At 43.4% G+C, this 21185-nt stretch overlaps 1 protein-coding gene across 3 annotated transcripts in view; it reads right to left on the bottom strand.

The window, feature by feature from the left end:
• ELF1 (E74 like ETS transcription factor 1) overlaps positions 1-21185 on the bottom strand; it is a 116822-nt gene that overhangs the window by 3265 nt on the left and 92372 nt on the right. For all 3 annotated transcript variants that reach the window (XM_050948725.1, XM_050948714.1, XM_050948734.1), the window contains 3 exons: positions 17366-17449; positions 16054-16246; positions 13913-14380 (listed from right to left, as the gene is read on the bottom strand). In XM_050948725.1, the coding sequence (XP_050804682.1) occupies positions 13913-14380; positions 16054-16246; positions 17366-17449 (745 nt within the window). The remainder of the gene's footprint in view (positions 1-13912; positions 14381-16053; positions 16247-17365; positions 17450-21185) is intronic.

Raw genomic sequence — 21185 nt, forward strand, 5'->3', positions numbered from 1 at the left:
ATTACCAGAATCTTTGTTCTTTTGGGGGCTGTACTGTTAACAGATGTACTTGCTGACTGATATTTTGAAATAAATCATCAAAATAATTGAACTGGCATGATTATATTGTGATATTTTGACCCAAAAATGCAGAACTTTCAGAATTTTCAAATATTGTGTGCAGAATTTTTATTTTTTTAGTGCAGAATTCCCTCAGGGGTAGGAGACCCCACTGGGATGGAAGGTTAAGGCGGCCACTGCAGCTTTGAAGAGCTGCTGCTGCTGTTAACATCTGAGCTTCAAAACATCCAATCTGTGGCCATAAATGCCAAGTAATGCATATTGAAAAATATAATCCCAACTATACATATAAAATGATGGGGTCTAAATTAGTTGTTACTACTCAGGAAAGAGATCTTGGAGTTATTGTGAATAGTTCTCTGAAAACATCCACTCAATGTGCAGTGGCAGTCAAAAAAGCAAACAAAATGTTGGGAATCATTAAGAAAGGAATAGATAAGACGACAGAAAATATCATATTGCCTCTATATAAATCTGTGGTATGCCCACATCTTGAATACCGCGTGCTCATGTGGTCGCCCCATCTCAAAAAAGATATATTGGAATTGGAAAAGCTTTAGAAAAGAGTAACAAAAATGATCAGGGGTATGGAACGGCTTCCATATGAGGAGAGATTAGTAAGACTTGGACTTTTCAGGATGGAAAAGAGATGACTAAGGCAAGATATGATTGAGGTCTATAAATCATGACTGATGTGGGGAAAATAAATAAGGAAGTGTTATTTACTCCTTCTCATAACACAAAAACTAAGGGTCACAAATGAAATTAATAGGCAGCAGGTTTAAAACAAAAGGATTTTTTTTTTCACACAACACACAGTCAAACTGTAGAACTCCTTGCCAGAGGATGTTGTGAAGACCTAGAATATAACAGTGTTCAAAAAAGAACTAGATTAAGATAATGGAGAATAGGTCCATCAATGGCTATTAGCCAGGATGTGCAGTGATGGTGTCCCTAGCCTCTGTTTGCCAGGAGGTGGGAATATGAGACAGGGGATGGACCACTTGATGATTACCTGCTCTGTTCATTCCCTTTGGGGCACCTGGCATTGGTCACTGTCAGAAGACAGGATACTGGGCTAGATGGATCTTTGGTCTGACCCAGTATTCCCGTTCTTATGGTCTTAAACACCACACCAGCTCTTCTCTGAAGCTACAACTATATTCTCCAGAATTTCAACTTTCATTTAAAATAAAAAAGTAAGTCTAGCTGTTATGGTTGCAAAGAAAAATTCAAAAATGACAATGTTACCCGAACAAAAATAAGACCACCGAGAGCCTGGAACAGTATCTTTGAGAGAAATGAACTACTCTGTTCATCTCAATGAGATGTTAACTTCAACACACAGCAATGCTAATTTAAATGCTAATGTTGTTAAATTACATTCCTCAAGAAACAAGGAGGGTCACATATCTGCACTGTGAGTAACACCTCATTTTGACACCACAAGTGGGTGGTCCTTGGAAGCAGGGCCGGCTCCAGGCACAAGCATTACAAGCTCGTGCTTGGGGCAGCAATCTGCAAGGGGCGGCAGTCCCTGTGTTTTCGCCGCCCCAAGCAGCGTGCCGAATTGCTGCCGTGGGCAGCAGGGGCAGTCTGTGTGCCCTTAGGGCAGCAGGCGCGTTTCTGCGGTGGCGGCAATTCGGCAGCAGCTTCTATGTTTAGCTATCCGTGGCGGCTTCAGCTAAACCTAGAAGCTGCCGCCGCGGCGGAAACATGCCTGCCGCCCTAAGGGCACATGGACTGCCCCCCGCTGTCTGGCAGCAATTTGGTACGCTGCTCGGGGCGGCGAAAACTGTACAGCTGGCCCTGCTTGGGAGATACCATGACTGAGCGCAGGGATCAGCAACCTTTGGTATGTGGCCTATCAGGGAAATACGCTGGCGGGCCGGGACAGTTTGTTTACCTGCAGCATCTGCAGGTTCAGCCGATTGCAGCTCCCACTGGCCGCAGTTTGCCGTTTCAGGCCAATGGGAGCTGCGGGAAGTGGCGGCCAGCACATTTCTGGAAGGGTGATCAAGTCAGGATGATGAGCAGTAACAGAGTGGGGAGAGGAATGAATGACAGTGAATTGGGGTGTGTATGACTAAGTCACAAAAGGGAGAAAGAACCACACTGCAAAAGTCTCATTGCTTAATGCCCTTCTGGAATGCTCAGAATTACAGTAATGAGGGCACTGTGAGAACCTGAAGAGAAAGATGGAATGTGGGATGCTGGGAGAAAGGAAGCCAACCAAGTAGTGAGTGAGATAAGTGTGTGCACTCATGCACAGTGTGTGTTGTATGGAACTGCATTTGTTGATGTTTACAGTAAAGATGGGCAAGTAGATTTTGTTTAACAAGGCTGATTTAGACACAAGTCTACCAGCCCAGACTAAAAATTTATTTGCCCACCCTTACTGCAAATAGTACTGAAAAGATACCGACATTTTACTCATTCAACAAACCATACTTCCTAAACTACTCAGCCAAAACCCAGGCAGCTAGAATTTTTCTGGCTGCTCTGTTTTCTGTTATGTTTTGCTCTGTTAATAATTTTACCATTGCTACTATACTTCTTGTGCTACTGCACAAGTCTGTGAGTGGTGCACTATCAAGAGTCTTTCAGAAGCTACTACTTTTAAAAAACAAGACTATTGAGCAATACTGGCTAAGAGGAAATACTGCTGAAAAAATACAGATTCTGATTATTAGTGAGGAAAAGATGAGACATGTTCCATACCTCATTTCAGCCTGCTGGCAGGGAAATGATAAAAATCCATTTATTGGTTCATTGGGTGGGGTTATAATCTAGTGTTGTGCAACATCACAGTCACTGATCTGGAGATGAAGAGTGCTGTTGCAAACACTTGCTGACAGGTGACAGAAACAAGTTTATTCATAGTGATTCATTTGTGAAACTTTTAAAATGCAAAGAAGGGGACAAAAATCCTACAAAGATCTTGAAGCTACAAACCAAGGTAAGCAGTGTTTAATAATATAGTTAGCAAATTAAATAATGCAAGATAAAGAAAAACAGAGAGAGAGGGGAACTGAGGAGAAATCATTCCCTAGCATAAAAGTTACTCAACATACAGATGTAGGAACAGATAGTTTAAGAAGGAAAAGATGAAATTTCCCCAGATTTCCTCCACTCATCCAATTGATTGATACAATGTAAATCCAGGAGGGTTAGGGAGGGGGGATGCACATGACATGCAATTTAGAGCCAATTTCAGATGCCAGAGTTAAGATAGATTCACTGGAGTAAATCCACTTCTACAAGTCATATCTAATGTGAAAATCTTGTTGGCATGCAGTGCATCCCACACCAGTGCCTCTAACAGACTGGCCTAAGACCTCACATCCCTAGTGATCACCAGACGTCTGCACACATAGCCAGACACACTGGAGCTGCTGATCTGCTTAGGTACACAGGCGATGGTGAGGGAAAGGGGCACTGCATACCCTTATACTGGACCTTAACATCCCCTCCTCCAAAGGAAGGTCAGAACCTTCCCCTTTCTTGTCTAGCACCTTGCCTAAGGTCATGTATTAAGTAAATGGTAGAGCCATAAGGTTTGTCAATGGGGGCTGCGGGAAGCGGCGGCCAGCACATCCCTCGGCCCGCGCCGCTTCCCGCAGCCTGAATGTGTGGACGCGGCAGGTAAACAAACCGGCCCGGCCCACCAGGGCCGCATGCCAAAAGTTCCTGATCCCTGCTATAGTACCTGCTAACATGACCAGCAGAACTGTCCTGGAAAGAAAGGTAACTACATAAATTCAAACTGCTTCTGCACAACAAAGACTCAGGGCTTGTCTACATCACAAAGTTGCAGCGCTGGTGAGGGGGTTACAGCGCTGCAACTTAGGAGGTGTACACATCTGCAGGGCATCACCAGCGCTGCAACTCCCTGTTTGCAGCACTGGCCGTACTCCCGTTTTGTCTCGGGTGTAGAGGATCCAGCGCTGGTGATCCAGCGCTGGTAATCAAGTGTAGACACTTACCAGCGCTTTTCTTGACCTCCATGGAATAAGCAGGTATCCCAGCATACCTGAGGAAGCCTCTGGTAATCAAGCAGGTCTCCTTCCCCGGTTTGCTCTCGCGTTCCCCGAACCCCTGAGCAAGCAGGTCTCCTTCCCTGCGGTTTGCTCTCGCGTTCCCCGAACCCCCGTGCAAGCAGGTCTCCTTCCCTGCGGTTTGCAGGGGGGTTCGGGGAACGCGAGAGCAAACTGCGGCGAAGCTGGTCTCCTTCCCCGGTTTGCTCTTGCGTTCCCCGAACCCCCGTGCAAGCAGGTCTCCTTCCCTGCGGTTTGCAGGGGGGTTCGGGGAACGCGAGAGCAAACCGCGGCGAAGCTGGTCTCCTTCCCCGGTTTGCTCTCGTGTTCCCCGAACCCCCGAGCAAGCAGGTCTCCTTCCCTGCGGTTTGCAGGGGGGTTCGGGGAACGCGAGAGCAAACCGCAGCGAAGCTGGTCTCCTTCCCCGGTTTGCTCTCGCGTTCCCCGAACCCCCCTTGAAGCCGCCCAACAGCGCTGCAGTGTGGCCACATCTAACACCACTTGCAGCGCTGGTTGCTGTAAGTGTGGCCACTCTGCAGCGCTGGCCCTATACAGCTGTACTAATACAGCTGTAACAACCAGCGCTGCAAAATTGTAGATGTAGACATACCCTCAGGTACCTCCCACTGCCAACAGCTCTGATCCTTCTTGCAGGAGAAATTAAAGCAAACAGCAGAACAGAGTCTGAGACAGTCTTTTTCCACCTGCAGGAAAATCAAGTGAGAGCAGAAAGCTATGATCATAGCACCCTTCCAAATGCATTTATGATTGGGCCAAATGCCATCAAGAAAAACATTTGGTATCACCAGCAAAAAGAATTTATGACCTTTTTGGTGAAAGCCTGCAGAGATCACATCAGCGCACTGTTGACCAACGCTTTCCCCAATAAGGGATTTTCTCTGCCACCTTTAAACATGGGACATAGGCCAGCGTGTACTCAAAAAACAAACAAAACCCACCTGACACAGCCACTCTTTGCAACTAATAATCTGTCACCTACCTTTAATCTCTCTATTTTGAGGAGCATTATATCAGTGGCTATTTGATCACCAGTATTTTAGATTCCTCACTAGGTTTCCATTTGGGATAGGTCAGAGACATCACTGATTAAACTGATGGAGGATTTCCTTAGGTCATAGGCACCAACACCCACTGGCAGCCAAGCACCCCACTCCAGGCTCACCTCTGCCTCTGCCTTCCCCCAAGCGCACCATCCCCACTTCTCCTCCCAGCACTTGCGTAACAAGCTGTGGGAGGGAGGTGGGGAGGCAAGGAAGAGGTGGGGCTGGGGTGGGGATTTGGGGAAGGGGTTGGAATGGGGTGGGTCAGGGGCGCCAGGTGGGCACAAACACTCCCTGGCACCATGAGAAGTTGGCGCCTATGCCTTAGAAGCAACCTTAGGCCACAAACAGAAGCAAAGCACCTATGGTCTAAATCATATTAAACTGGCATTGTTCATTTCTTCTCGGATGTCCCAGAGGGCCCTGATGGATAGCTGCTTCTCTTCCCTGAGGACACTCACCTGTCACCACTCTCATTCAACATTTATGTGAGAACAAAAGGCGCTAATGTGAAATGCTATGGTCTACGATGACGTCAGTGTGCTGATTACACCCAGGGCTGCAGCTCTTTCATATTCATCATAGACAGGGTTGTTTTCCAGCTGCTTAGCATATGAAAGAAACAGGAACCTGCATGGAAAGCAGCTGGCTCATGCTAAATCTGGGTAAGACAGTGCCAGATTCTTCATTGCCCTCACTTTGGATAGTCATTTACACCTGAGCAAAGTGAGTATGAAGCAGGTTCAAAATGCTACCAAATCAGATTGGTAGCATTTTACACACTTTGCACAAGTATAAGTGACTACACATGGTACATTAAGCAAGATGAGGGAAGTATTTTGATGAATTATCCTCCTCTGTAGGTAAGTCTACAACAGATAAATCTGCACCTGTTTTTCAGCATCACTGTAACTGAACTCATGCTACCAGTGGTTAAGCTGTACTATAGACAGGGCACAGGCATTTTTATCACCATGTCATTTTATAATTAAAAAAGCCTACAAAATTTGGCTAGTGTAGATATTTGAAAGGTTCCTGCCCTCTTCAGGTCCAGGCAGTGCACTGTCTTGGGATTCTGTTGAATTAATCACTGCTCCTGAAAATAGTGGCTAGAAACAACATCTTTCATCTTTGGCTAGCAGGAAACTGTGCCCTTGTTTCTAGAATGAGGACCTAGCCATGGTGATTGTGACTCAGTGAATTCTCGATGCCAAGTGGCAGAGGGATATGGGGTGCATAAGATTTTACAGGGATCCCCTGGGTCGGATATGTGCATAATAATTCACAAAAGGGTGGCATGTGTGGTCTGAGAGCCAGTAGCACACTGATCATCATGGTGAAACTTATGTAGAGATAATATTTAAGGGGTTATGTATCTAAACTGAAAATTATATTACTAAGGCAGGCAACAGGTTCCTTTCAGGCAGGGGGTGGCAACACATATCTCCCTGTCTCATCACTGTGTGCCCCACAATGCAGGCCTATCTGCATGCTGAGTCAGATGCTGATTAAGAGATTGCAAAATCTACAAGAAAGCAGTATACAGGAAAAAAAAAACAAGCAATCGTGAGGGGGAATCCTGCTTATGAATAAGATCAATGGATTGTTTTGATATATCTGGGGGTACAGACATCCTGGATCTTTCGCTGAGGAGGCAAGCTGACAGCACGATTTTCCTCATGAATGGAAGATCACAGCCAAGCCTGTAAAACACTGGAATAACTTTGGGTGATCATTTCTCTTCTAGAAGTATCAGAATGGGTGTTATAATTTTTATATGTAACCATTTCTTTCCAATACTTCTACTTGCTATCACTTAAATCTTTATACTTTGTTAAATGAACATTTAGTTGTTTTCTCTATAAATATCTCTCTCAGCGCTGTATGTCAAGAAGAGTGGTGCTGTGACGTGGAACTGGTAAGCTGGGGTGTGCTGCTTCTTTGGAAGCAGCGAATCTGTGAGCAATGCGATTTTCCAGGGGAGCAGACACTGGACTCTCCAGGGAGACCCCCATAGGCCTTGAGGTTTGGGTGTGCCTATTGCTAACCTGTATAGTGACAACAGGGCTTGCAAGACCTAGAGCAGGGGTCGGCAACCTCTGGCACGCGGCTCACCAGGGTAAGTACCCTGGCGGGCCGGGCCAGTTTGTTTACCTGCCCCATTGGCAGGTTCGGCCGATCATGGCTCCCACTGGCTGTGATTCGCCTTCCCAGGCGGGAAGCGGCGCGGGTGAGGGATGTGTTGGCCACGGCTTCCCGCTGCCCCCATGGGCCTGGGACGGCGAACCGCGGCCAGTGGGAGCCGCGATCAGCTGAACCTGCCAACACAGCAGGTAAACAAACTGGCCCGGCCTGCCAGGGTGCTTACTCTGGCGAGCCGAGTGCCAGAGGTTGCTGACCCCTGCTCTAGGGCATCATTCTATGCTGTTGCTAGTTTATTACTGAACACAAATGTAACAAAAAAAAGCTATAAATGATGGAGAATGTGAAGTTGACATAGTCTGCCTTGCAGCCGGTGCAGTCATTTACACCTATGCAACGCGGGTGCAAGGGTGCTGGAACAATTTTTATAGTGGGGTGCTGAGAGCCATTGAACCAAACTGTAAACCCTGTATATAACGGAAACCACTTCAGACTAGGGAGTGCAGCAGCACCCCGAGTACCAGCACCTATGCGCAGGTGTAGAATGCTACCAAATCTGAATTTTTAACTCATTTACACATTTTACACCCATTTTCTACAGGTACAAACAACTATATTGCCTTACAACTTTGGAAGAATTAGGTCCTATGTTAGGTCATGACAGAAGAGCTGCAATCCTGTCCCTGGAAAGTTCTGTCCTCACCTGGGGAAAAAACTGACTAGCTACAACCATGTTTAAAAAAGGACTGTCAGGCACAAATCTGGTTTGACAACAGTTTTCAAACAGAATTGTAGCTAATATAACTACAGTGTCAAACGTAAGCAGTTTTGTTTTCTTAAAATAAGCCCATTAGCAGAAATCTTGCATGCTACAGACTACCCCTCAGAAGGCAGCTGGAAAACATTAAAGAGGCAACTAACTTAAACTTTAAAAAAGGAAAAACTCTTCTACACAACAGGTAGATAACCACATGGAACTCTTGCCACAAGATATTACTAAAGCTAGGTGCTTGGCAGGATACTAAAGAGCATGAGACATTTATATGGCTAACACAATCCAAAGTTGCATTAGACAGGATAAAGAAATTAAAAAGAATAGAAACCCCCATAGGCCAACTACTAAATGGTAAGGCTCAGAAAAACTTCCACAGGGTAGGTTGTGTCCATTATGGGGTTCCTTGCACCTTCCTCTTATTGCCTGCTGTATGTAGCATGACACTAGACTATCTGGAACACTGATCTGATCCTTTATGGAGGTTCCTACAAGGCAATGATGAGTGTGGGTCTAAACTGATATAGCTATAAATGTATCTGAAAAAAACTGTTTTGAACCTTACTAGAGAGAGACCCTAAATTGTACATTTCAGAAAAAAATTAAGTGTAGTTTTCAACGTCATCAAAACTCCCAAGACTGCCCTGGTAAAACTTTACAAGGACACTTAGTTATTTGAATTTGGACCTGAGATATATCCTAGACTAATTGTAACCAGCCTGGAACATCCAGTGAATTTGTATGGCTCATCAGTAAGGCCGCGAGTTTGTCACGGAGGTCACTGAAGTCATGGATTCCGAGACTTTCCGGATTCTCCATGATTTCTGCAGAGGCTTGTGCACTTGGCCCAGGAGCTGCCTGAGCAGTTCAGGGAGCACCTGAGCCAATCACACTGGCAACTGCTGGGGCAGTCTCGGGACACTGCACTCCCCATCTCCCCCAACAGCAGGAGTTTGGGTGTGGGAGAGGGCAGGGGGCTGGGATAGGGGGTTGGGGCAGGAGATGGGGTGAAGGCTCTGGGCAGCGCTTACCTCACGGGCTCTCCAGAAGTGGTGATATCCCCCTCCCTCTGCTCCTAGGCAGAAGTATGGCCAGACAGCTCTGCACGCTGCCTCCGCCCACAGGCACCGCCCCTGCAGCTCCCATTGGCCACGGTTCCTGGCCAATGGCAGCTGCAGGCCAGCGCTGGGGTGGAGGCAACGCCCAGAGTTCCTTGGGCAAGCCTCCGCCTTGGAGCTGAGGGAAGGGGATGTCATCGTTTCTGGGGAGGCATGGAGCCAGGTAGGGAGCCTGAGCCAGCCCCGTCAATGCTCCTTTCCCCCCTCCCCCGCCCAAGCACCAGCTGGGGTCCCGAAACCCCCCCCCCAATAGTGGGGGTCCTGCAGCGCCCTGGGCCAACCCGCTCCCCCAGCACCCCCGGGCCACCTCCCCCACAGCACTCATGGCCCCCAGCTCCCACCCCGCAAGAGTTAGTTAGGGGTATATAGTACAAGTCACGGACAGGTCACGGGTCATGAATTTTTGTTGACTGCCTGTGACCTGTCCATGACTTTTATCAGGGTTGCCCGGGCGGGGGGGGGGGAAGTGGGGCAATTTGCCCCAGGCCCCATAGGGGCTCCGCAAGCCGCTCCAGGTTTTCGGCAGTGGGTCCTTCAGTTCAGCCAAAGACTTGGAGTGAGTGACGGACCTGCCGCCGAAGTGCTGCCAAAGTCTCAGAGCGCCGCCTGGTGAAGACAAGCGCCGCAAGTGGCGGGGGGAAAAAAAAAGCTGTGATTGGTGGCACTTAGGCTGCTCTACCGCCAGCACTTCATTCTTCGGCAGAAATTCGGCAGCGGGTCATTCCCTCCGAGAGGGACCTGCCACTGAATTGCTGCTGAAGACCCGGCCCTGCCCCAGGCCGCCTGAATCCTCTGGGCGGCCCTGTCTTTTACTAAAAAATAACTGTGACTAAAACGTCGCCTTACTCATCAGCCCCTCAATTTATAGCTTACCTAGTCTACCATTGTCAGATGGAAGTTTTTAAAATGTATTTCTAGTGTAAATCTAGCAAGCACCTCTGCAACTAATACTTGCTTTTTTTGGTTATCAATTACTAAACCTTATACAATTAATTATGTATTATATTGACTAGATCAGATCATTTTTCTCTTTAATCTATCTGAGTGTCTCGGATTTGTCATTATATCTAGAAAAGCGTAAACACAGATTCCACAGAAATGTTTCTACATTATGCTTAAAAAATAAAAATAAAAACAGCTGCCCATCACTGTAATATAGGAGTCTAAGACAGTGTTTAAGAGCTCTGTTATTCATTTGACCTTCGTGCTAGCGTTACTGCTACTTCCTCATTTTCTCCTTTAAAACTACTGCCCACAATCCAGTTGTGAAATATTTTAAACACAACAGGATGTTGAAATAGCAACATGCAGTTTTGCAACTTTTGGCTGCATTATTGTCTTTGCTTCCCTGTCTTCCTGATTAAATCTTGCAGATTGTTCAAGAAGCTTTTGTTAGGTAACCCTGAAGTGGCTCAGTATGGGTATCTATCTTTCTTACTCTACAAATCGCTGTACTGTTTCCCTATTAATGTTTCATAGCATTGTTCTCCTGACTTAGGTGTCACTGCATGACCTCGGTCATTTATTTCTTCATGTGCTTCCTCTATATTATCTGAGTCACTTTTTGAGACTGATGAATAATTAAATCCTTAGTTATCTCTGAAGTCATATTGTTATACAGCATTTAATGGCTTTGCAGTTAGGCTTTAAAGCTCTTTAGTGTATGAAGGAATATTAAACACACAGATAACTAAGAGAGACTAACTTTAAATTGTCTCTCACTTTTATGCTAAATGTTAGTGTTTAATTCACTACACTGTAATTCAAAACTTTATCTTATTTGATATAAGTAAACTTCCCTCAGAAGTTGCTTTGTCTTGTGGAAAACAAGCAGCCATCTACTTTTTTTTATATCTACTTTCCTTTACTTTCTTTTTTAAATCCTGCCGAATTCTTCATCATTACATTTATCTAAACTTCTGGATTAGATGTACCTTTTCTCTCCCTTAAGTGCATTTTGAAATGGTCCTAACATATGAGCTTCACAGAAATTAAGAATGAAAAAGAATGTTAAAATGGACAGCATCAACTTGAAAATCATAATTCTATTTTTATTCACTAATTTTAAAAATAACTTATTAATATTACTGACATATTAGAGAAAAATGTTTTTTGGATTTGTTTACTTTGTTCATTTGACAACCCTTTGGACATAGTTTCACTGATTGCTGTTTCCGCTACATAGTCCATTGGCTAGTGAATTTCCCGAGATTTATGTGGGTTTTTCATATAGCAACATGTGAGAGAAACCATTTTATAATTACATTTCTTTTAGAACAACAATTAGCAGAGAGATTATGAGGCAGGTGTAATACCTAAAACTGCTTTTATCCCGAACAAACAATAAGTAACATATAATTATTTTTCTGGTTTGAGACTATAGTCGTGGCCTGCCACTTCATATATACGTATCCGGAAAATCCCCAGTTTTCTGACTATCCTATGTAACCCCTTAAAACTTCTTATTGACTCCTTTCTATTCTATTAGTTTGTGGGGGCTGAACATCCCAGCTGCAGACATCAGTTATTAAAAACCTGGCTACTCTGCCACTCTGGATGCAGTCTCTCCTCCTTTTAGATCAGTGGTGATTTCATTATTGTTTGTCTTTAAACAAAATCCTTCTCTTAGCACAGAGAGATGAAAGAATAAAATCTTCTTGAAACTGGAAAATGGAATCGTGATTAGATTAATGTTACTGATTTAAATTTGTCAGAGTTTCATGCTTCAGTCGCAGAGAATCATGTGGGTCTATTCATGCAAATCAGAATTTGACAAGATGCTTCTGAATAATGTTTTTAAGGAGGAGAGAAGAAAAAAAGGGGGAAATAGCACTAGTGTCATTTAATGGTAAAATGTGGACTAAAGTGCTGGGGATGTTTCATAATATCTAATTTTAAACCAGAAAAAAAAACACACACCCAACTCAGTGTTGTTCTTTTAAGGTAAGTAAGATGGTTCCTCCATTGCAGCTGCAGAATTACAAGATAATTTCAGTGGGGTATAGCTCTAAGCGATTGTTCTTGAGGCATCTCTAGTCAATACACCACCAGTGACTTGAAGGTGCAAAACAGTAATATAAAGGTACTTGATCAGTGTCTAACTTACGAGATAAGGGCTGCACTGAAATGTGACTGTGTCTCCCAACATTAGTATACAGGTACAAAAGTCTCAGGAGGCCATACTGATAGCTATCTTTTATAAACAGAAGAGGAATGAAGGCATACTGGCTGCTGTTCCAACAATGACAGTGGGTTGCCACTTTAGTGCTTTGCCCTGTTACTATCTATGTTAATAGGTAGAATACAAAAAAAAGAAGAAACCGATGACACACTACAATTTATAAGGGGATGGTGTCATAAACAGATAGCTAAGGGTTAATGTCTCTTTCACCTGAAAAAAAAGTAACCTGAAGCACCTCACCAGAGGACCAATCAGGAAACAGGATTTTTTTCAACTCTGGGTGGAGGGAAGTTTGTGTCTGGGTTCTTTGTCTTCTGCCTGAATCTCTCTCAGCTATGAGGAGGATTTGTCTATTTCCTGCTTTCTAATCTTCTGTTTCCCAGTTGTAAGTACCAAAGATCAGATAGGGGATTTTTATGTTCTTTTGTATTTACATGTCTATAGTTGCTGGAGTGCTTTGAATTGTATTCTTTTTGAATAAGGCTGTTTATTCAATATTTCTTTTAAGCAATTGACCCTGTATTTGTCACCTTAATACAGAGAGACCATTTGTATGTATTTTTCTTTCTTTTTCTATAAAGCTTTCTTTTAAGACCTGTTGGAGTTTTTCTTTAGTGAGGGACTTCAGGGAAATTGAGTCTGTACTCACCAGGGAATTGGTGGGAGGAAGAAGTCAGAGGAAAATCTGTGTGTGTTAGATTTACTAGCCTGACTTTGCATACCCTCTGGGTGAGGGGGGAAAGAGAGATTAACTCTTGGTACTTCTGTTTTCCAAGGCTGGGAACGGGGAGGGTGGAATCCCTCTGTTTAGATTCACGAAGCTTACTTCGGTGTCTCTCTCCAGGAACACCTGGACGGGGGGGAAGGGAAAAGGTTTATTTCCCTTTGTTGTGAGACTCAAGGGATTTGGGTCTTGGGGTCCCCAGGGAAGGTTTTTGGGGGGGACCAGAGTGCCCCAAAACACTCTAATTTTTTGGGTGGTGGCAGCAGTACTAGGTCCAAGCTGGTAACTAAGCTTGGAGGTTTTCATGCTAACCCCCATATTTTGGACGCTAAGGTCCAAATCTGGGACTAGGTTACTGACAGATGGGTATATCAAGAACGAAATTAAATCCCAAGAAAAATCTTTTTAAAAAGCATTAATGTAAAACACACATTATCTGGGTTAATGTTGAAAATACTGTCATTCCCAGAGTAAAAGCAGAATTCATAAAGATACCAGTGGCACAGGAACCAAATAAACTGACATCAGTGTTGTCAAGAATGTTAACTTTTTGCTGCTTTCCTCTCAAAGTCCCAAAGATTCTTTGCATTGTAATGCTGCAGAATTAAGATTTGCAATTTTCTTCCCTTTCCTAAATACGTCTTAGCAGAGTACTCATTTTACAATGCAACAGAAAAATGAGACCAATGTATTGATCATTCACACTGTGTTCACATCACAATAACTGAATTAAGAGGAGAGCAATGTGGCAAAATAGAAAACAGCCACATTGGATAGTGAAAATGTTCATAAATCACCTTCCTTCACATTTTCTTACCTTATATTTTGAACAGAGGAATGTAATGTTTCATCCTGCATGTTACTAGTTACAGTTGCATGTCCTTCTGTGATGGATTGCACTGGCTGCATTACATGAACTGTCCGGAAAAGCTGAGTTGGATGTATTGACTGGGCAGATTGCATTGTCCTCAAAACGTCAGATGCGAAACCAGGTATTTGCTGTTGTACGGCTTCCACAGGCTCCTTAAGTTTGGTAGACTTAGAGTTCCCTGTTGTTTTTAGAACTGTGGTGGATCCTCCTCTTGCTCCTGTGTTAGATGCTTTAGATCTGCCTGATTGGTTTCTATTAGTCGCAGTTGTTGACAATAAAGAGGAATCTGAAGACTCGGTACTGGGACTCTGATCCTCATCATCTATGTAGATAAGATCTTTTGGCATTTCTTTAAACTGATACACCAAGCGCTGACCTTCTACTTTAGCCAGTATACCTCTTTGGTAATAGTATCTGTTCAAAGCAGGCACATACATCAACAAGTTATATAGCATAATTCGCTATGAAAAAAGACTAATCATTATCAGCAATTAAGTGGAGGGGTTTTTGTTTATAAATCTAAATAACAATCACTGCCTGCTGACATTTCCTGTTACCCTTCTTTATGCTCAAGGATGGAGACATATTGTATATCACTCACAGCAACTTGTACTTCATGATATCAATATTACTATTCGTTTTATCCCAATGCCTAATGTTAAATGACACTTTGATAATCCTGGTAAAATGGCACTATCTTGACGCAAGTCTCCCATCTTTGTCAAATATTAAAATTCTTTCTTTACTAAATAAAGTGCATAATATAAAGAATATATAAAGAGCTATATTACCTATCACTACAGGGTTCTTGTAGAGCAAAGGGGAGAGGATAGGGAAACATTACTGTCCATTGTGTTTAGAAATTGAGTTACAATAAAGGTATAAAAAGTCAGAGGGTTGAGGGGGAAGAGAGGAGAGTGCTTTAAGCAAAATTATTACTATTATTACAGTAGTCATTAGAAGGCCCAAAAAATAGGGAATATGTTTAGAAATTAGGCTTGCATCTATCTGTGGTTGTGCAATTGCTCACCTAATTTGCACAAACTTTTCTGTATGAGCAAGTTTCCAGTTTGCACAGGTACTCATATATGATTAGATGCTTTTCTAATCATATATACATGCAAATTGGGGAATTCTGAATTCTGCTGGGGTGGAACACCCTCATATCTTGGATTTGAAACTGGGTCATTTGGCACATATTAAGGTTAAAACAATTAATAATTTGATGGCCACCTTTAAGTTTAATTTACGGGAGTTTGTTGTAAAGGCTTGTCACTCAGACTTTTCAGTCTCCTGAAACTGTGTGTGCTTGGTCTTGAAGAAGTATTGGCTACTCAAATCTTCCTACATTATTAAGCACTGTGGGAGATATATCAGTTAACCGTAATGCTTTGGTTAACTGATCATGGAAATTATTGTATTGCATTTAGAACACATTACTAGTTTTCCAATAGCTTTTACAACAAAAGTGAAGGTGCTTCATTTGTAATAGGCATCACTAATTTTTTTAGGTTAGGGATGATCTACTTCTATTTCTTTAAATGTGCAAAGCATTAAAACCACACTCCACGCAAGTTGTACAGCTTACTATATATAAATCAGATATTTTGCCTCTTCAATAAAGTTGCATTCATTTAAAATAATCAATCCAATATTATCCATACTAAAGAAGTGTAAAAAAATCCGGATGCAATACAAAAAAAAGCTCTGAGTTTGCAGGATTTCTACAGAATTACAAATACTTTCACGTAAGCACTTTATAAAACCCACAAAACAAATTTCTGCCAATAAAACAAGTTTCACAGATTTGTCATTGGACAGCAGTGTATATCCTAATCTTTTTTTAATCTTCTACTGTATAATTTGCTCTGTATAAACTTCAAATTAAGCTTTTAACTTCTAAGATTTTTGTAGCGTCCCCTTCATTTCTTCCCCCCGCCCCTCCCATCCAAAACCCAACAGCTTCATATTTCAAAAACTGGAGCTCATCTTAGGAAAAAGCCCTTCACAGTTGTTAAACAGATAACAAGCTTTCAATACATGAAAATGCTGTGACAAAAATAATCAACTATTAAAAACTCACATACCTGAGAGCTCTGCCCATTGTTTCATAATTCATATCAGGTTTGTTTTTGTGCTTTCCCCACAATCTGGACACAGCCTTGGAATCTACCAGTTTAAAAATGCCCTTTTCTCTTTGAGTCCATTTGATATATTTGGGACACGTAGCTTTGTCCTGGAGCAGTGCTAAGAGAAACTCCCAAAGATAAATTGTATTTCCTAAAATAAAGAAATAAAGCCTTCAGGAGATATAAACTCCCCAAATGCAGTTATATTGATTTCTTAACTTTTATTTAAGTCACAAATACAACAAAGCTCCAGGAACTGAGTGCCTGTTACTTTCTGAATAGACTGTAATTTCAGGTTGAGAATTCCTACACGTGACTATCCTTCCATTCCAATTGAATTATTTCTTAACAGAACATTATTATTTTGCCATCTTTGGCTCTGAATCAGCAAAAAGCTCAAGTCCAGCTCTGTTCAGCAAAGCAGTTAAATATACACTAAAGTACCACTATAGTGATTGGGAATTAAGCAGGTGCTTAAGTACTTTGCTGAACTGAGGCCCACAAGTTGATTCTTCACAGGTTCAAGATATCCTTACTTTAATGTTTTAACCATTACATATAATATGTGCAGTAAATCATAGCTTATACCATGCCAAACAAGAAAGCAATTGAAGCATATTAGGATCCATTGGCAAAAACAGGACGATTCTGCTGCAGAGTTTACTATAAAATAAAATGATTCATGCTATCAAATTATATTGTTAGGTGTTGGTTTTGATTGTATTAATGCGGGGGAGGGAGAGTTGGGATAGCAGAGGAGGGAGTACCAGGGAACCTTCTCTGACACATTTCTTCTGGAGGCTACACTTTTTTCTTAAACAAGGGAACTGATCTTCCTGCCACCCATGTGTAAGCTTTGATCATCTTATGCAGATTTAGAAACAGGCAAATGGAAAATGTTTCCAAATATCAGCTGTCGAAGCAACAACATCCCAAGAAACACTACTACAATGCAAAACATCCCTCTAGACTTGACCTGAAATAGAGCAGTGCTTGTTGGGGGTTGAAGATCTCCCAAGATCCCATTAATAAGCTGAAGAATGGATTATTCCTTCCAGGAACTGAGTATCTTCCAAAGGAATTTCCTGCACTCCTCCCCCTTCTCCCCGCTTTAAAAGAAGATGGCAACCATGTCTTCTGAGCATGTGGAAACACACGATTTATTTTTGCATACTGAGAAAGCTGGTAGGCTTCATTCTTATGTGACGCAGATTCAGTTTTCAATTTAAAACACTGAAGACAAACATTCTACTCAAACCATCACACTTACCCTTTCCATCTTTGTTTTTCTTTTTCACTGATATGTTTGGAGTTGTCGTAGGGGATTCAGGACGAGAAGATTTGGACTTTTTCCCTGAAATGAAACCACTATTACGTAAATTTCAACATAACAATGTGATCTGGAAAAGAACATTAACTCATTAAATAGCTCCTTTTTTTTTTATATTCCTCCCAATATCAATACTTACATTTCCTCTTAATGGCCCATTCCTGTAAAGCAGGGATCGTCAACCTCTAGCACATGGCTAGCCAGGAGCTAGGCCAGTTTGTTTACCTGCCGCATCGGCAGGTTCGGACGACGGCAGCTCCCACTGGTCGCAGTTTGCCGTCCCAGGCCAATGGGAGTGGCGGGAAGCAGTGCGGGCGAGGGATGTGCTGACCATGGCTTCACGCCACCCCCATTGGCCTGGGACAGCGAACCAGAGCCAGTGGGAGCCGCAATTGGCCAAACCTGCCGACATGGCAAATAAACCAACTGGCCCAGCCTGCCAGGGTGCTTACCCTGGCGAGCCGCGTGCCAGAGGTTGTCGACTGCTGCTGTAAAGTACTGAGCACTCTCAATGCTCATTGACGCTAACAGATGTTGAGGGAACTCCGCATAGCACTAATCAATTTAACTGTTCTTGCTTCAAAGATTTTACCTATTTTTCAAAAACTAGATACATAAGCTATATACTTCTGCTTTGAAATCCGTATTTTTTTGTCCATTTTAGGACACCTAAAGGCAATTAACAGTAGTTTATTCAACTTTTTAACTGCATTTTTTTTAAATTAAAAGACTAGATAAAATACACATGACAGTCTTGTCTAGCTAGCATCGAAACTTAGAGACAAAACAAGATTCTTTAGCTCTTTAATATATGAGAAGAAAGTTCCATTGATAGCAGTGGTCTGCACTGCCATGTGGGGGAAACACTCATTTTCAATTCTAAATTCTTACACATTTGGCATGCAGTGGCTAGAAACATCAAAAAAAGAGGGCAGAAGCAGCTCCCTTTTCTTGCCCAGCAGTGCCATCTCCAGCCAAACAAACAGGGAGTGACATAAATAGGTTCTGAAAAGCATCACATCCTTTTTTAGCCAGAAAGATGGTGGCTGTGTTTCAAGGCCCCTATGAAGAGTGAGAGGGAGGGATTAGTTAAAGCTCCTGACAAGAATGAAGAGCATTCCTTTGGAAAAATCAGAGATCAGCTATTCGAGCAGGGTCAAAAATGAAACTCCCGCATATGTATTTCTTAACAAAATCCAGAATCTGTTTTTCTATTGCTCCCCATTCATTTAGAGGTCAGATTTTATAACATTGTGGTTTTGGTCCTGAACCCTCAAGACTGAGTTTTCTGGCAAATACTAGGCAAGTCAAGTTTCCTACTTACCCTCTTGGGCATTTTGGCAATGTCTAGGCACAATAAGGATTTTATTTACATATTATCTCTACTCTGGTGAGAAGCAACATAATCCAGTGGATGAAGTACTGACCTGGCACTCAGAAAATCATGATTCTGTTCCCAGCTCTACTACTGACAACATGCATAACCTTGGGCAAGTCATTTTATGGTCCCTCTATTTACCCTCTGACTCTTTCCCGAAGAGTTTGTCTTGCCTGTGTAGCATGCAAGCAATGCATCTACACAGTGCCTAGCAAGTTTTTGTACTTTGTGTATTGTATTTTGTAGTTTGTATGTGTGGAGGCTGCTGGGGCTGTGTGCTGGGAGAGAAGCTGAGCCCTGTTTAGAGGGCGGGGCTTGTCTGCTCAGGGATCCTATAAAAGTAGCCAGCCAGTCAGGCAGCGGCATAGACAGCTGCAGCGGCACAGCAGCCAGCAAACGGAGCTGTAAACAGGGGAGTTTCAGTGGGAGTTTACAGGGAAGACTTAGAGACCTAGGCAGAGGAACTGACAGGCTAGTGAAGGGAGTGGGTGGTGGTTTGCCAGTGTTCTGGTGCCTGTTGGGGGTTTGTTTTGGTTTGCGTTTCTTGGACTAACAGGTTTTAGGTGGGAAGGCTATGACCGATATAGAGGTAGCAGCAAAAGACAATGAGGATGACTGGATGTGGAAACTGCAGCATGTACATGATCCTGGAGGGGGTACCTGAAAAGAGTTTTGTCTGCATGAAGTGCTGCCTGATAGAGCTGATGGAAGAAAAGATCCGAGGACTGGAGATGCAGGTGGAAACTCTGGTTGAGTTTAGAAGGGGGTTCGAGCAGATGATGGAGCAAAGACATGAGGAGGCTGAAGGGATAAGCTCAGACTTGCAGATGGAAGCAGGACCAAAGAATTCTGAGGAGAGACTGCTGGGTGAGAAAAGTGGACGGTGGAAGCCTGTGACTAAGAGAACCAGACAGACGAAAAGACAGGCCAGTGAAGGAGAAACAGAACTCAGGAACAGGTTTGCAGAGTTGGAAAATGAAGAAGGGGCACAGCAGGTGGTCGCTGAAGGAGAGAGGGCAAGGAAAAAGAGAAGAGCTGCTAGTCCTACAGGAAGAGGGGAGGAGTCAATGGAGACAACACCAAATATGAGCCCCATGAGGATACGGGTAGGGTTGCGGAGGATTGCAAGGGTGAATAGGAATCGAGAGGACTGGCAGCCAGTGGGAGCAGGGGATAGACGGGAGAATCACACCAAGAAAAGGCAGGTCTACGTGATTGGGGATTCCTTACTGAGAAGGACAGACAGGCCTGTAACTAGAGCTGATCCAGAGAACAGAAGGGTGTGCTGTCTGCCGGGTGCTAAGATACGGGATGTGGACCTGAGGCTGAAAAGGATCCTAACGGGAGCGGGGAAGAATCCATTGATTGTCCTTCATGTGGGAACGAATGATACGGCTAGATTCTCGCCGGAACGTATCAAGGGAGACTATGCCAGACTGGGGAAGACGCTTAAGGAAATCGAGGTTCAGGTGATCTTCAGTGGGATTCTGCTGGTTCCTAACAAAGGTGTGACAAGATTATGGCGATCAACAGATGGCTCAGGCAGTGGTGCTATAAGGAGGGCTTTGGGATGTACGGCCACTGGGAAGCGTTTATGGACAGAAGACTGTTCCCTCGGGATGGACTTCACCTGAGTAAGGAGGGAAATAGACTTCTAGGATGGAGGCTCGCCCAACTGATTAAGAGAGCTTTAAACTAGGAATTTGGGGGAGATGGTTGGGAGCTGTCCAGGTAATCTCCACGCCGGATTTAACCTTGAGAGGGAAGAAAACAAAAGTAAGAGAGGATACAGCCGTGGACAGAAGAATTGACATAAGGAGGAAGGGTAGTGTAGATACCAGTCTAACAGGTGATGCTGGTGGTAGAATGTCTAACCGGGTAAAGAATGTCATTGAAGCCAAATGGCAAAAATTAAGATGTCTGTACACTAATATGAGGAGCCTAGGTAACAAAATGGAGGAACTAGAGCTACTGGTGCAAGAAGTGAAACTGGATATTATAGGGATAACAGAAACATGGTGGAATAGTAGTCATGACTGGAGTACAGGTATTGAAAGCTATGTGCTGTTTAGGAAAGACAGAAATAAAGGCAAAGGTGGTGGAGTAGCATTGTATATCAATGATGAGGTAGACTGTAAAGAAATAAGAAGAAATGGAATGGATAAGACAGTCTGTCTGGGCAAAAATCACCTTGGGAAAGAAAGCTACTAGAGCCTCCCCTGAGATAGTGCTTGGGGTGTGCTACAGACCGCCAGGATCTGATTTGGATATGGATAGAGACCTCTTTAATGTTTTTAATGAAGTAAACACTAATGGGAATTGTGTGATCATGGGAGACTAACTTCCCAGATATAGACTGGAGGACAAGTGCTAGTAACAATA

The sequence above is a fragment of the Gopherus flavomarginatus genome, chromosome 1 (assembly GCF_025201925.1).
Source record: "Gopherus flavomarginatus isolate rGopFla2 chromosome 1, rGopFla2.mat.asm, whole genome shotgun sequence".
Taxonomy (NCBI): Eukaryota; Metazoa; Chordata; order Testudines; family Testudinidae; genus Gopherus; species Gopherus flavomarginatus.